Raw genomic sequence first — 12,476 nt, 5'->3', positions numbered from 1 at the left:
TTTTCTATCATTAAAGCTCTCCTTTCTTGTTGCTGTTTTAGGAACATTTGTTTGTCCCCTAAAACTTACAGTGTATGGATCTTATTTGAGTCTCTTTTTCTTTTCTTCTAGGAAAAAAAAAAGATTAGTTTAAACATGCCAGACTTCAGGAGGAAGCAAAACAAAGAAACAAACATAAACAACCAATCCAAACAACACAATCCAAATCACGGTAAAATTTGTCAAGTTTTCCATAATGATTGAGAGTTTTTCTTGATGTTTTTGTTTTTCTGGGTTAAGCACTTCTTTAAGAATGTTGTAACCTTTTGGAACTGACCAACACACCAACCTTTCTTTAATTAATGCTGACAACTTCAGAACAGAAACAGTACATATTCCCTCCTTTTATGTTTCAACCTCTTAGTAGTTCTACCAGTCTCCCTCCACCTTCAACTAATACACGCCACCAATTTGTTTTATCCATCACTTTGTTCTACTTACCTTTTTTTACTTACCTTGACTGGGCAACTACCTTTTCTCTTTTCCTTAAATACTTCTTGATTCTATTTCTTCAGTTATCCCCCTTTTTTTAATCCTTCTTGAATCTCCCTTTATAGTGCTCTTACCCTTCAAACTTCTCTCACAGAAGTTGGTTGGATCTGGAAAGTGTTGTCCTTCAAATATTCCTCAATTTCTCTGCTCTTAATTCAATTTCATTCATTGCGCACAAGTCCAAAACCCTCTAAATCACTGAAACATTTCACTTTTTATTCAATTTGAGTCCTTTTCATCTCACAAGTATTATATATTTTAACATGGAAACCAGAAATAAGTTCTAACCTCTTAGAAACAAAAAATCATTGAATATCATTCATTCAAAACATCATGATAAGCAAGGTTTGAAATCCATGTTATTAAATAGTAAATAAACTAGACTTTACATTCCATATTGAACTTTTGAGTGATTCATAAAGTGTAGGTATAATGGGAATGAGCCCCAAATATGTTTTAGTTCAAGAAGAGTCCAAGCTTTAGAGTAGTGACATAAGAATGAAAACTTGTATGGATCTAGGTGGGGTGAAAGTAGTACTCACCAGAAAGTCATGTCATTGAAAGTTTAGAAATATCAAATTCATTTTCTTTCTGAAGAGACTATGAATCTGCAGTACTTTGGGACTCTGTTGAAAGTGGGATTCATTGAAGATGGAGAAGAATCCTGTGATTGTTAGTAGGCTATAGTAGGTGTTTTACATTTTCTAGAATGTTTCATTCTGTATGCTTTTGCATTTTCTATAGGGTAGAAGGCTTCAAGATCGCACAGTCACATCCATAAAGTTATTTAATAGAAATTTTCACAAATGTTTTTTTTTCCCGTTCCACCTCAAACTTATATATATATATATATATATATATATATATATATATATATATATATATATATATACATACATACATACATACATACATATACATATATATACATACATACATACATATGCATATATATATATGACAGAACAACTTTTATAATAGGAAACTGGAGATTGATTTGGACTCATTTAACATTTTATCTGGTAAAAATAATACTAGTATTTATCCTTTGAAATAACATGATAAAAAAAGAAGTTGGACATAAGAGGAGGCATGATAGAGACACAACCCATGATGCTATATATATATATATGAAATATTGAAAAATATTAAAAGAATAAAAGAAAGGATTACAGCACCTTGGGCAATACTTTACAGAAAACATATAGAAAGACATGGATAAGTTAGACCTTTCCCTTTTACTGATGTCTTTGGGATACAGACTTAACAGTAGTATTGCAGGAGAGTTCCAAATTGGTCTTTTCTATTTTCCTTCATTTTTTTTTTAAATTTCAGTCTTCTTGTACAAAATAACTAAAGTGGAAATGGTTTACATCATTGTACATATATAACCTATACTGGATTGCTTACCATCTCAGGGAGAGGGAAGGAAGGGAGAAAGGAAGGGATAGAACATGGACCTCATTTAAAAAATGTTTAAAATGGTTTCAGCATGTAATTGGGGGGAAAATAAAATATATAAAATAAAAGAAAATAGCAAATAAAGAAAGACATGTATAAGATTCGAATGAAAACAACAGACATGGAATACTGTGATATTCATCAGTGAAAGGATTACCCATACTGATAAAAACATGCTGCTACTGAAATAATTGTTATAGTAACAGTTCTCAGTTATAATGTAACTATTATTCTTTATTGTATAGCTAAATTAAAACAAAACAAAAAAACCCTAAAATTCTACATGCACAATTTTCTATGAAATTTTAATGGTTTGTTTATGGCATTAATGAGAAAGATAAGAATACAACAAAAGCATTTTAATGACGTCTAATGCATACAAAATTGAAATATGTTTGGCATTTGGAGGTACTCCAAATATAAACTTCTACATTCCAAATATTAGAACACACATACCTGCACACACTCCCCCTGTGAGCATATATCTGTACACACGTGCGCACACACGCAAACACACACACACATTGCATCTTCTATGAAATTACCAGTTTCCTTAAAAAAAAAAAAAGACAGCAAAAATGTTGCATATTGATCATGGAAAACAGTGGGGAGAAATAAAATCAGCATAGTATCGTATACAAAGAAGACTGGACTATGTGATCTCTAATTTTTCTTCAAGCTTTGATACTTCATAGATTTCCTTTAAACTGGGAACAGTGTATAGTTTACTGGATGCTAGACTTGAAGTAAAGAAGAATTGATTCAAATCTTTTCTCTGGTATTTGCTAGCTTAAATTATCTGAGCTTCAGTTTCCTCATCTGTCAAATGGGAATAATATTATTATAGTTCCTTCCTCATAGGCTTGCTGTGAGACTTAGATGGCATGGTGAAATTAAAATGTTTTGCAAACTTTGAAGTTGTATACTGTATTTATTAGTCACATGTTATGTAGAATTCACTAAAACAAAACAGTTCTTTAAGAGGATTACATTCTACTAGGAGTATACAACATATAAATATTTAACTGCATAGAAGATAACTTGAAGATGAAGAGAGTACAAATACCTCTGGGCATTGGGAAAAGTTTCTCAAAGGAAGGGATTCCTGAATAGAGCCTTGAAGAATGTAAAGGATTCTAAGAGGGAGAGTGGAAGGAGTGCTTTTGTAGCATAGGGAACAGCCTTTGCAAAAATACAGAATTTGGAAATGAACTTTCAGGTTTTGATAATAACATCATGGAGTGTGTATAGAGTAATGAAGTTTCTGTAAGTAACATGGAATAACCTAAAAATATAAGTGGAGTAGTTCAAATTTAAATTTCTGAATTGATCTACTATTTTTCAAATATGTATTGCAAAACAACAAGATCCTGCTTTTATTACGAGGGAAGCTATAGGGTTTTCTAGAATGTGGAAAAGTTTCATGCCCTCCTGTGCTCAGATTCTAGCAAAAAACTGTTCCTTTCAGTCATGTGAATAGACTGTCTGAGTTTTTATTTGTGCTGAGAAGACAATCCCAATAGGAATGAAGATTTAAGGTTATGATTCTGACTTAAAGCTTTGTGGAAAAAAAATTTCAGGAATAATTGCATATTGATGAAAAGAATACCGTATATGTTGAAAATGTATTCATTGTATTTCATAGTTTCTCTATGTTGGACAGAAGTCTAACACTCCAACTTATAGTTCAATGAGCCATACTATAGGCTCTCAGCTTTCTCTGGAATTGTGGGGTAAGAAATGGAGATTCTCTTTACAAAATGTTTTTAATTGGTCATAAAACATTATAAAAATGTAAATCAGACAAGCCATGACTATAGAATTAATGAGATTGATTCTTCAAGTCACAGACAAAATCATTCTTATTACCAAACACATTGTGCTACAATAAATAGATTAATGGTTAACACAGAAATACTTAGTTATAAATTCAGTCAACAAAATACCTTCAAACTTTAATTTTTGTGAATATACCTGAGGTTATGAAACTCAAGTGCACTGTATTAAACAAGTACCACAAACAAACCAAAAATTCACTTAAAACTAAATATCTGTCATACAAGTATCACAGAGCGCCTTCAATATGCAATAGCAAGCTCACCTGGGTGTTGTGGACAATCTTGTCAACATTAGGCAGCAATGCATCTGGGAATAAAATTTTGATTTCATGAAAATTAATTTATTCATTAAAATGCACACCCTAATAAATGTTCCTCTAAGATTCTGGAATAATTTCATCCTTGCAAGTCTATAGCAGAAGTCATCCACTTGTCACAATATACAAATTCTACTCTGATTAATTTACCATTATCAACTTTGATATCTGATGGGTTTTTTCTCTCTCAATTTGTTAACTTAATTTCTAAATAAAAGACTACTCTACTATCTATAACATTTAATTCATTGAATTGCAGGCTTTTCCATGACAATATAACATGTGACTCAAGCTGCTAGTATTTCTACTTATCTATTAATCTTAATTCAAAGTTCAGGCTTGCACAGATTTATATTTTTAAAACTTATTTTAAAATTTACCAAAAAATCATTGTATAGCATTAATCATTATATGGGACAAATAAAAGTACACATTCCCTAATTTCAATATAAATTTCCACATCTATTCATATTAAAACTCATTGTTCTTTCTTCCTTCCACCTCTGATATGAAGTCACACGTTCTCCCTTCAAATAATCAAAAAATTTCTCTGTAAAATGCAACGATGCCCCCCCCGCCATGGCCAGCATTCATTTCTTTCATGTCAAAGGATGAAGTACATTGAAAAAGTACAGACATACTGAGAATTTTTGTAGAATATCTGAAAACAAAGGAAATGAAAATTGTACTAAACAACTTGACTCTTTGTGAAGTTTGGTACATACGTACGCAGTGGAAAGAATTTGGGGGAAAGGAATTTTCTGGTAGCCAATCACATCTATGTTTTGTTACAGCATGATAAAAGAGAATCTGACAGTTATTTCAAATGTTTTGAATGTATAAACACTCATGACTGAATTAATGTAATTTGTAATTTTATTTTAGTTTGCTGCCTAGAGAAACTATTATTTGAATTATTGAAAGTGAAGCAGGAATTTCTTCAATAAACTGTCTGCAACACATTCTTCTTTCTACATTAGAAAAAATTACTTTGAACAAAAAACGCATTCATGTTACGCATAGAATACTTCAATAGATAAATGCATCATGTCAGAAGGAACATTGGATATTATTATTGAGTCATGTACTTTATTGTCACCATTGGCTTATGGATGGATTTTTGAGCAGTATTATTCTATGCATAGGTCAAGTGTCACATAAAATTACGTATATTCTTTCTAGTCTTCTAGATTTTTGAAAAATATATACTTCAAAGGAAATATGTTTTCTGTTTGAATAAAATATTCTACTCCTCCAATTGTCACAAAGAAAGAACTGAGGGAATTAAGAAATCTTATAAAATATTGTATTCAGATATTTAGAGAAAGATTAATTTTAACTAAGAATTTTACTAAGAATTTTTACTAAGAATTTACTAAAAATTTACTAAGAATTTTACTAAGAATTACTAAGTAGCTGTTTTAATTAAATGTATACTAAGTGCAGTATATAGAAAAATATGGTGAGATGTACTTTTCTGAGAGCCATTCCAATCATGTCTTCATTCAGATTCAACATTAAATTCGGACTTCATAACAAAATACATAAATGTAATACAAAATAATTGTTTTGCTATACTTGGCATAAAATTAAATCTTTAGATAAAAATTTCATCCTTTTAATGTGGACAAATATAGTAAACACCTAGGAAATGTTGATATACTAGATATCATGTTGACATACTAGAGAGTATAGGGGACTTGATGATAAACTAGTGTGGTGGAGGGTTTCAGAATACTACCATTTGATTATTGTTTGGAGGAAATGAGGATGTTTAACCTGTAGAAAAGATTTAGGGGGAACTAGCAGTTTTAAGCATTTGAAGGGCAATAAGTGTGCTATGTAGTAACATAATTATGCTTGACATAACATATGAGCAATAGATAGAAAAATTTAGGCTTAATGTAAGGAAAAATTTCTAAATAATTAGAGCAATTCTGAAGTGGCAGGTGCTCCTTCAGGAAGAAGTAAATTAGTTTTCATCGTGCTACTTGAAAACTAAAGCATGTTTGAATATTTAATCTTAACTAAATAAACTAAGTATTCATTTCAAAATATATTATTCAGGAGGAAGGCATATTTCTGTAACATGATTATGAATAAAACTTAGGAAAATGAATTAAAACATGAAGCAATTAAAACAATTGATGTCTAAAGTGTAAGAAATAAGGATTGGTATATCATTTTATTAACGAAGATATTGATTACTAGCAAAATGAATACATAAAATACTTTTATTTTGCTTTAATCAAATCCTACTTTCAATCCTCATAATGGCAAGAATTCCCATATGTTCTTGAGGACAGGCCAGTAGAGCACAAGCTGGCAATCTTTAAGAATATCCAGCATTGATTTATGTCTTTCATCTAATGAATAACCTAGTTAAGTTCAGAGTGGCTTGTCAGCAGGTTTACTCCTGTGTAATTAATACCTTTAGCTACAATAACCATCTGCTAAGGGGAAAGGGGGCTGTGTTCTATGACAATTTAAGATCGACATTGATGTAATCATAGATCCTAGAAGTTAGTATTTCTATTTCAGTCTGGTGGCCAGTGAAGCTACTATATGAAGTATTTAAAGTGAAGCAGAAAAGTCTTCAAAAAAAAGAAAAATAAAAGCCCCAAACACATTTCTTTCTGTATTGGAAAAATTGTCTTGAAAAAACATCATTTGTCTATGTGTAAGTATTTATACTTCACTGTACGATCTTGCAGAAATCACTTCCTCTTTGTACCCCAGTTGCTTCATCCATAAAATGATGAGGGTTGAAAAGATGATCTCTAAAGTATCTTCCAGCCCTGTGGTACTTCTAAGTAGGCTGTAAAATATACATGGTTTCACAATTCATTGTGACTACAGTTTTCAGCCAAATCAATTTTGGGGGCTTGTCCATACACATACACACACACACACACACACACACACACACACACACACACACACACACACCGTAGTATTCTGACCCTCTTTCCAGATCAAAAAGCATTTGCACATTTCTTTGAACCATTCTGACATGGTGCAAGTACAGACACTTCAGCTGCCAACTTCTTCCCTCCCCCATTTATTTCAGTATGTAAGTGCATATGTATGTATGTAGATAAGAATGTGTACGCAATTTTAACCAAATACATCACATCAAAAAAGGCAACTCAACAAATAATACTGAAGCAATGCAATTCAGTGTATAAAACATTCCCTCAAAAGCTACATTAAACTTTTTTTCTGTTCTTAAAAAAAAGTTTTATTCATGCTTTCATTTACATGGCTATCATTTTGCAGCAAACCATCCCTATCTTCCTAGGACTTTCTCTTGTAAAAAAGAAATACAGGTAAACAAAACAAACCAACACACTAGGTACTACATGGACTCTTTATGACCACTGGGATACTATTTAGCATATAAAATACTAATACACTATAAAATTACAATATATATTTAAATCAGAGTTGGGCAATCATTCACACCCTCCTACACCACTATGGTTCCAATAATGATTCACTGAAGAAAAATAGTTAATCGAAAACCAAAACTGAAAATAAATTATGAGGAAACACTTCTTTTAAACTTTAAGAAAACAGAAACCATAGCATATGATAGCTGAATAATTATTTTTAAAATATTAAGAGTAGAGGGCACGAAAAGTACTTAGCAAACAAGAATATACTTCAGTTCCATATTTATAGCCAACTACCAGTTTAAAATAAACTAGGAAAAAAGTAACAAAGATAAAGGGACAGGTATTAAAAGAAATAGTTTTAAAGAAACTAAAAGGCAATGAGTGAAAAGGTCTAATTCTCTGATTACTTTTACTGAGCCTCTCCACTCATTTCCAAACATGGTCTATCTATCATTACTGTTCTAATTCATTCAAGAGCTTCACTTGTCTTACAATGAAATCATCCAAGGAAAAGTGCTATTTTTTCTAACCTCAGAAAGTACAACTCATTAAGAACAGGAGTTATTTAATTTGTAGCATTTTTATCCCTAATACCTTACACAATTATTGACATACAGTGGGCATCTAATGAATGTTTGTTGATTCATTGAAGGAATGGTTCATTAGCTCAAAGTCTTCTGGCTTGAGCGTGAGAAATAGTTGACTGCTCATTTTTTTTAGAAATTTAGTAAATCTGCATAAAAGGAATGGAATCAGCAATTGTAACATCATACAATACAATTTTTAAGGAAAATCAAGCTTGATAGAGGCTGTGTAATAACATGAAATTAAAGTACTTAGCAGATAAGTAAAATAAGCCAGGTGTTTCTCTGAAAATTGTAAATAATTGCAGCAGAAAACTGAAGGTCAATGAGAAATTATAGATTTTAATGATTTTTTGGGGAAATGAAAGAAACTAAAATTTGAAAACACATCTTGAAATAATCTAGATTGTTTTTATAAGTGAATAAGGGAGATATGTGATTTGCTTTGAAGGGTAGTAATGCCTCTTTGTCAAAAAGACTGCACCACAACTTCACTGCACAGAATGTTAGCTTCTGCATGTTCACTGATTTATTCTTCTGGGTCTTAATGGCTTTTTAGTCAATAGTTCCTAATAACATTCAAGTCCTTCAGACTTATTAATTGATAACTGCTAATAGTCTTGAATAATGAAAGATAAATAGGCACCTGAATTCATGTGGATAGAAAAATAGGGGGGAATAAGGATTTGGTAGGGGTGCTAAAGAAGAAAGCTGGAGAAATTCAGAGAAAACTTCACCCACCGACAAGTTTTATCTATAGTGGTTTCTGAAAATAATCAACAGTCTTAACATAACGTATTTTAAATTACATACAATGACAAAGTATGTGCAACAGGGTGGTCTGTTAACATAATAACATGCCCTAGAATTTACTTATTTGCTTTATGCAGAAATAAATAGATAGAAGTGGCATAGCTCTGTGTTAAAAAAAAAAAATACTTTAGTGATTTGAATAGGAAGCTTTACCAAGTGTCTAATTTATTCTACAGAGCAGTTCACATATTATAAAGATCAGTTTCATTTGCTTTGGTCATGATTTTTCTTTATGTGTCAGTTAATTGTGAAAGCTCACACATAAAAACAAATAGCCTCTTACAACAAGTCTTTAACCAACTCTATTACGTGACCAATATATTTATGTTTGATGTAGCATATTTTTCAATATGCAATCTACAGAAGTATCCTTTTTTGTTAGGTCAAATTACCTGAATAATAATGTCAAGGTCTGATCAAATTTAATCCAGAGTTTGTTGACAGAGTATCATTAAATGAAGTGATTCCTAATTAAGTGCCATCATACTTATTGGTTAAAATATTAAAATTCTTAAAATAGTGGCAATATTATTGAATTATTGATTCTAGAGGGGAAACACAAGTTATTCTGTTAATAAGGAATGGCTTTAAATCTCCTATGTATTTTACCAATTCTTTTTTCTACTATTCTTAGATGGTGATCAAAATGTTACTTTGATAAAGGAAGGCTTCTTGGTTCCCCCTTTAACCTCTATTACATGTACACAGAACCTATATATGTCCCAATGCATGCATTTAGAAATTGTCGTTTTATTCATTCCAACATCCTAGAACTAGACTTTTATTGGTGATAGGTACAAAATGAATTGTTTCTTAATCATTGAGCAATCTATGTTACTAACGATATATGTCACAGATACACTAAGGTACCTGTACCAAGAAGGTTGTTTAAGAGGGTACTTATGTTAACACCAATTGTGTATACTTGTTAAATATTTTATTTTACACAATATACCAGCACAGAGTTTTTCTGTACAGCATTTGCCTGAAAGGAAGGCAACATCACTGTCACCAGAAATAAATATACAATCTTGTCATTTAAAAATATCAATTTTTCCCGTAAGTGGTCTTTGTTAGTTTGGAGGAAATATAATTTCCTTTATAAAAGGGATTTTTTTCCTTGCAAAAGCTTTCTTTTTGTTGTCTGTTAACACAGAACCAGGAAGCCAGTACTACAGTAGGGGAAAGCATTGATGCTACTTCATTCCCCTTCCAACAATAATTTCATTTTAAAATATTTTCTTTAGTTGCTACCTACATTTTGTGTACATGTACCTAGTTATCCATGTACATATACACATCAGATTTTAGGTGGCCTTTTACAAAATATTGAATGTATAAGCCATAAATCAACAAGATAAGACTGGAATTCCAAATTCCAATTTCCATGAAAATATTCCCAAAGAATGATATTTAAAAAATTTAAGAAGCAGATCACACAGTGCTTTCTAAAATCCACTCAGATCTTGAAAAAGTTGGTTTTCCACTATCCAGGTCAGTAATGCCTGACTGAATTACCATTCCATTCATAGACTTGCTTCTTTTAAACCATAATACACCTGTGTTCTCTGATTTAACATAACAATGGTATTCCATTAATTTTCCATTCAGAGAGTACCTGCGCCTTGCTCTGGATCTTTCAACAGGCACAGTGAGAAACTTACTTGACTTTGATTGTGCTCTTTTAGATGTGGGAACGTCTTTGACAGAATCAGGATGGCGGCTAATTAACTGCAGTGCAGCTGAGTTATTCCTGTTAGCATTTGGGGACTCAACACTTGAAACAGCTTCATTCTGTGAATCATTAGTTGGTTTTGGCCCCATCTTTCGTTTCTGCTTTTGGGATGCAGAAGTGCTTGAAGTCCAGGTATGTGGCAAAACAGAGGTAGTGGTAGCAGAGTCCTGACTTGAACAAGTGTCTGAAGATTGAGTCACGTTTTCACTGGGACCTTTGTAGCACTGAATGTTCTCATCATGTCCTACAGCTTGTTTGGAAATTGACTGAGGCATTGTTCCACTGCAGCCTTGTATTTGGGCCCCATTAGTTTGAGAATAAACATTACTGACCTTGGTGACTTTGTGCTGCCCATTGTTATTGCAAACCTTATAGCGGATCATTAAAATGATGATAAAAACCAGCACAGAAGCTACAATGATGCCACCAATTATAATAATCATAGTGCCTCCTAAAAACTGAGACTGCATGAAATGACAACGTACATAATCCTGTTCTGTGGTAAATTGGATGCAACCCACGACTCTTGTGGCAGTGAGGGAAGTGATGCCATCATCATAAATTGCCAAGACACACAAGTCATATACAGTTCCAGCAGCCAGGTTATTGACAAGAAATGTTTTGCTCGTAGGAGGTATCATTCTGAGGGACAATGGAATTTGTGTTAATATAGATTTTTAAAAAATATAAACCCACAATCATTGTGACTTTAGTTTTATTTTATTTCGGTGGTTTTTATAACAAAGCACATGTTTTAACAGGAATGAAAGATGGACAAATGACTTGGTTTTATTTTCAACCACTTTAAAATTCACTGTCATTTTCTGGGTGCTGCACTAATATATTAATGATGCCTGTACCTGTCATTTAGTTGGCTATTAATAATGCTACTTGTATGACATGGCAAAACAGAGTTATTAGCAAAAAATCATCACTAAAAATAACTTATGAGAAGTTGATTTTGAATGCTGTGACTATACCATTATCTAATTACCAAAGAAAGTTCATTTAGAACTTCCATCTTAGAAAGAAAAGCCCATTAGAAGTAATGAGAAAATACTAATTAAGATTATAGAGCCTGAACAGAAATAAATTTGCAAGTATATATTTTCATGTGATTTCAAAGGTTTCTGGGGGAGTTAGTTATTTAAATGAACCACAACAACTCCTCTGGTAGTTATTCAACTATTTTTAATTATTTCATTCCCACCCTCCAAATTACTGATTACTGATAAAATAGCAGAGTAAGTATTAGTGAGGTAAAATTACTTAGATAAGGTGAATTCTGGCAAGCCCAGAACATAATTTCCCTTGTGCTGGGTTGCTGTAATATCCTTCAGATGGAAGCTCTGAAGCCTGACAAGTGCATTTGAAAAACTGAATGAATACATTTATTCATGAAGTGACTTTTCATTAACTGTTGCCCCCTGCTTTTATTAGTCACCAAAGATATATTATTTCCATTATCACCAAACTAATCTACAAGCCAGTATTTGATTTAAAAATGTAATAATATAATCATTTGAATATTGAATCTTATTCCAAAGGGAAACTAAAAGAGTGAGAAAATTTAACAGATCCAGAAAACTAGCATTTGTGAATAGCAAAATAATTTTCATGTGAGAAGTATATCAATTTGTAGACACTTCTGGGACTTAAAAGAAAATTTATAAAAATCTATATTGCTTCTTAATGGATTACAAAACCTCCAGCATTGTGTGACAAAATACCTTTTATAAAATAAATTTTGAAATTTTAAAACAAAATTAGACATACTGCTTTTAATTAACACTAAAATA

The 12,476-nt window shown here is 31.8% G+C and overlaps 1 protein-coding gene across 2 annotated transcripts in view; it reads right to left on the bottom strand.

Moving 5' to 3' along the window:
• Positions 1–3,947: 3,947 nt before the first annotated feature.
• LRFN5 (leucine rich repeat and fibronectin type III domain containing 5) overlaps positions 3,948–12,476 on the bottom strand; it is a 133,665-nt gene continuing 125,136 nt past the window's right edge. The window contains exons 3-4 of one of the 2 annotated variants that reach the window (XM_072629631.1): positions 10,607–11,319; positions 3,948–4,137 (exon numbers count right to left, since the gene is read on the bottom strand). In XM_072629631.1, coding sequence (XP_072485732.1) covers positions 4,058–4,137; positions 10,607–11,319 — 793 coding nt within the window. In that variant the 3' untranslated portion in view covers positions 3,948–4,057. Of the gene's footprint in view, positions 4,138–8,462; positions 11,320–12,476 lie in introns of those variants that run through there. The other variant, XM_072629630.1, reaches the window with a different exon arrangement.

This window comes from Notamacropus eugenii, chromosome 1 (genome assembly GCF_028372415.1).
Source record: "Notamacropus eugenii isolate mMacEug1 chromosome 1, mMacEug1.pri_v2, whole genome shotgun sequence".
Lineage (NCBI taxonomy): Eukaryota > Metazoa > Chordata > Mammalia > Diprotodontia > Macropodidae > Notamacropus > Notamacropus eugenii.
This window is presented reverse-complemented; position numbering and strand designations above follow the sequence as displayed.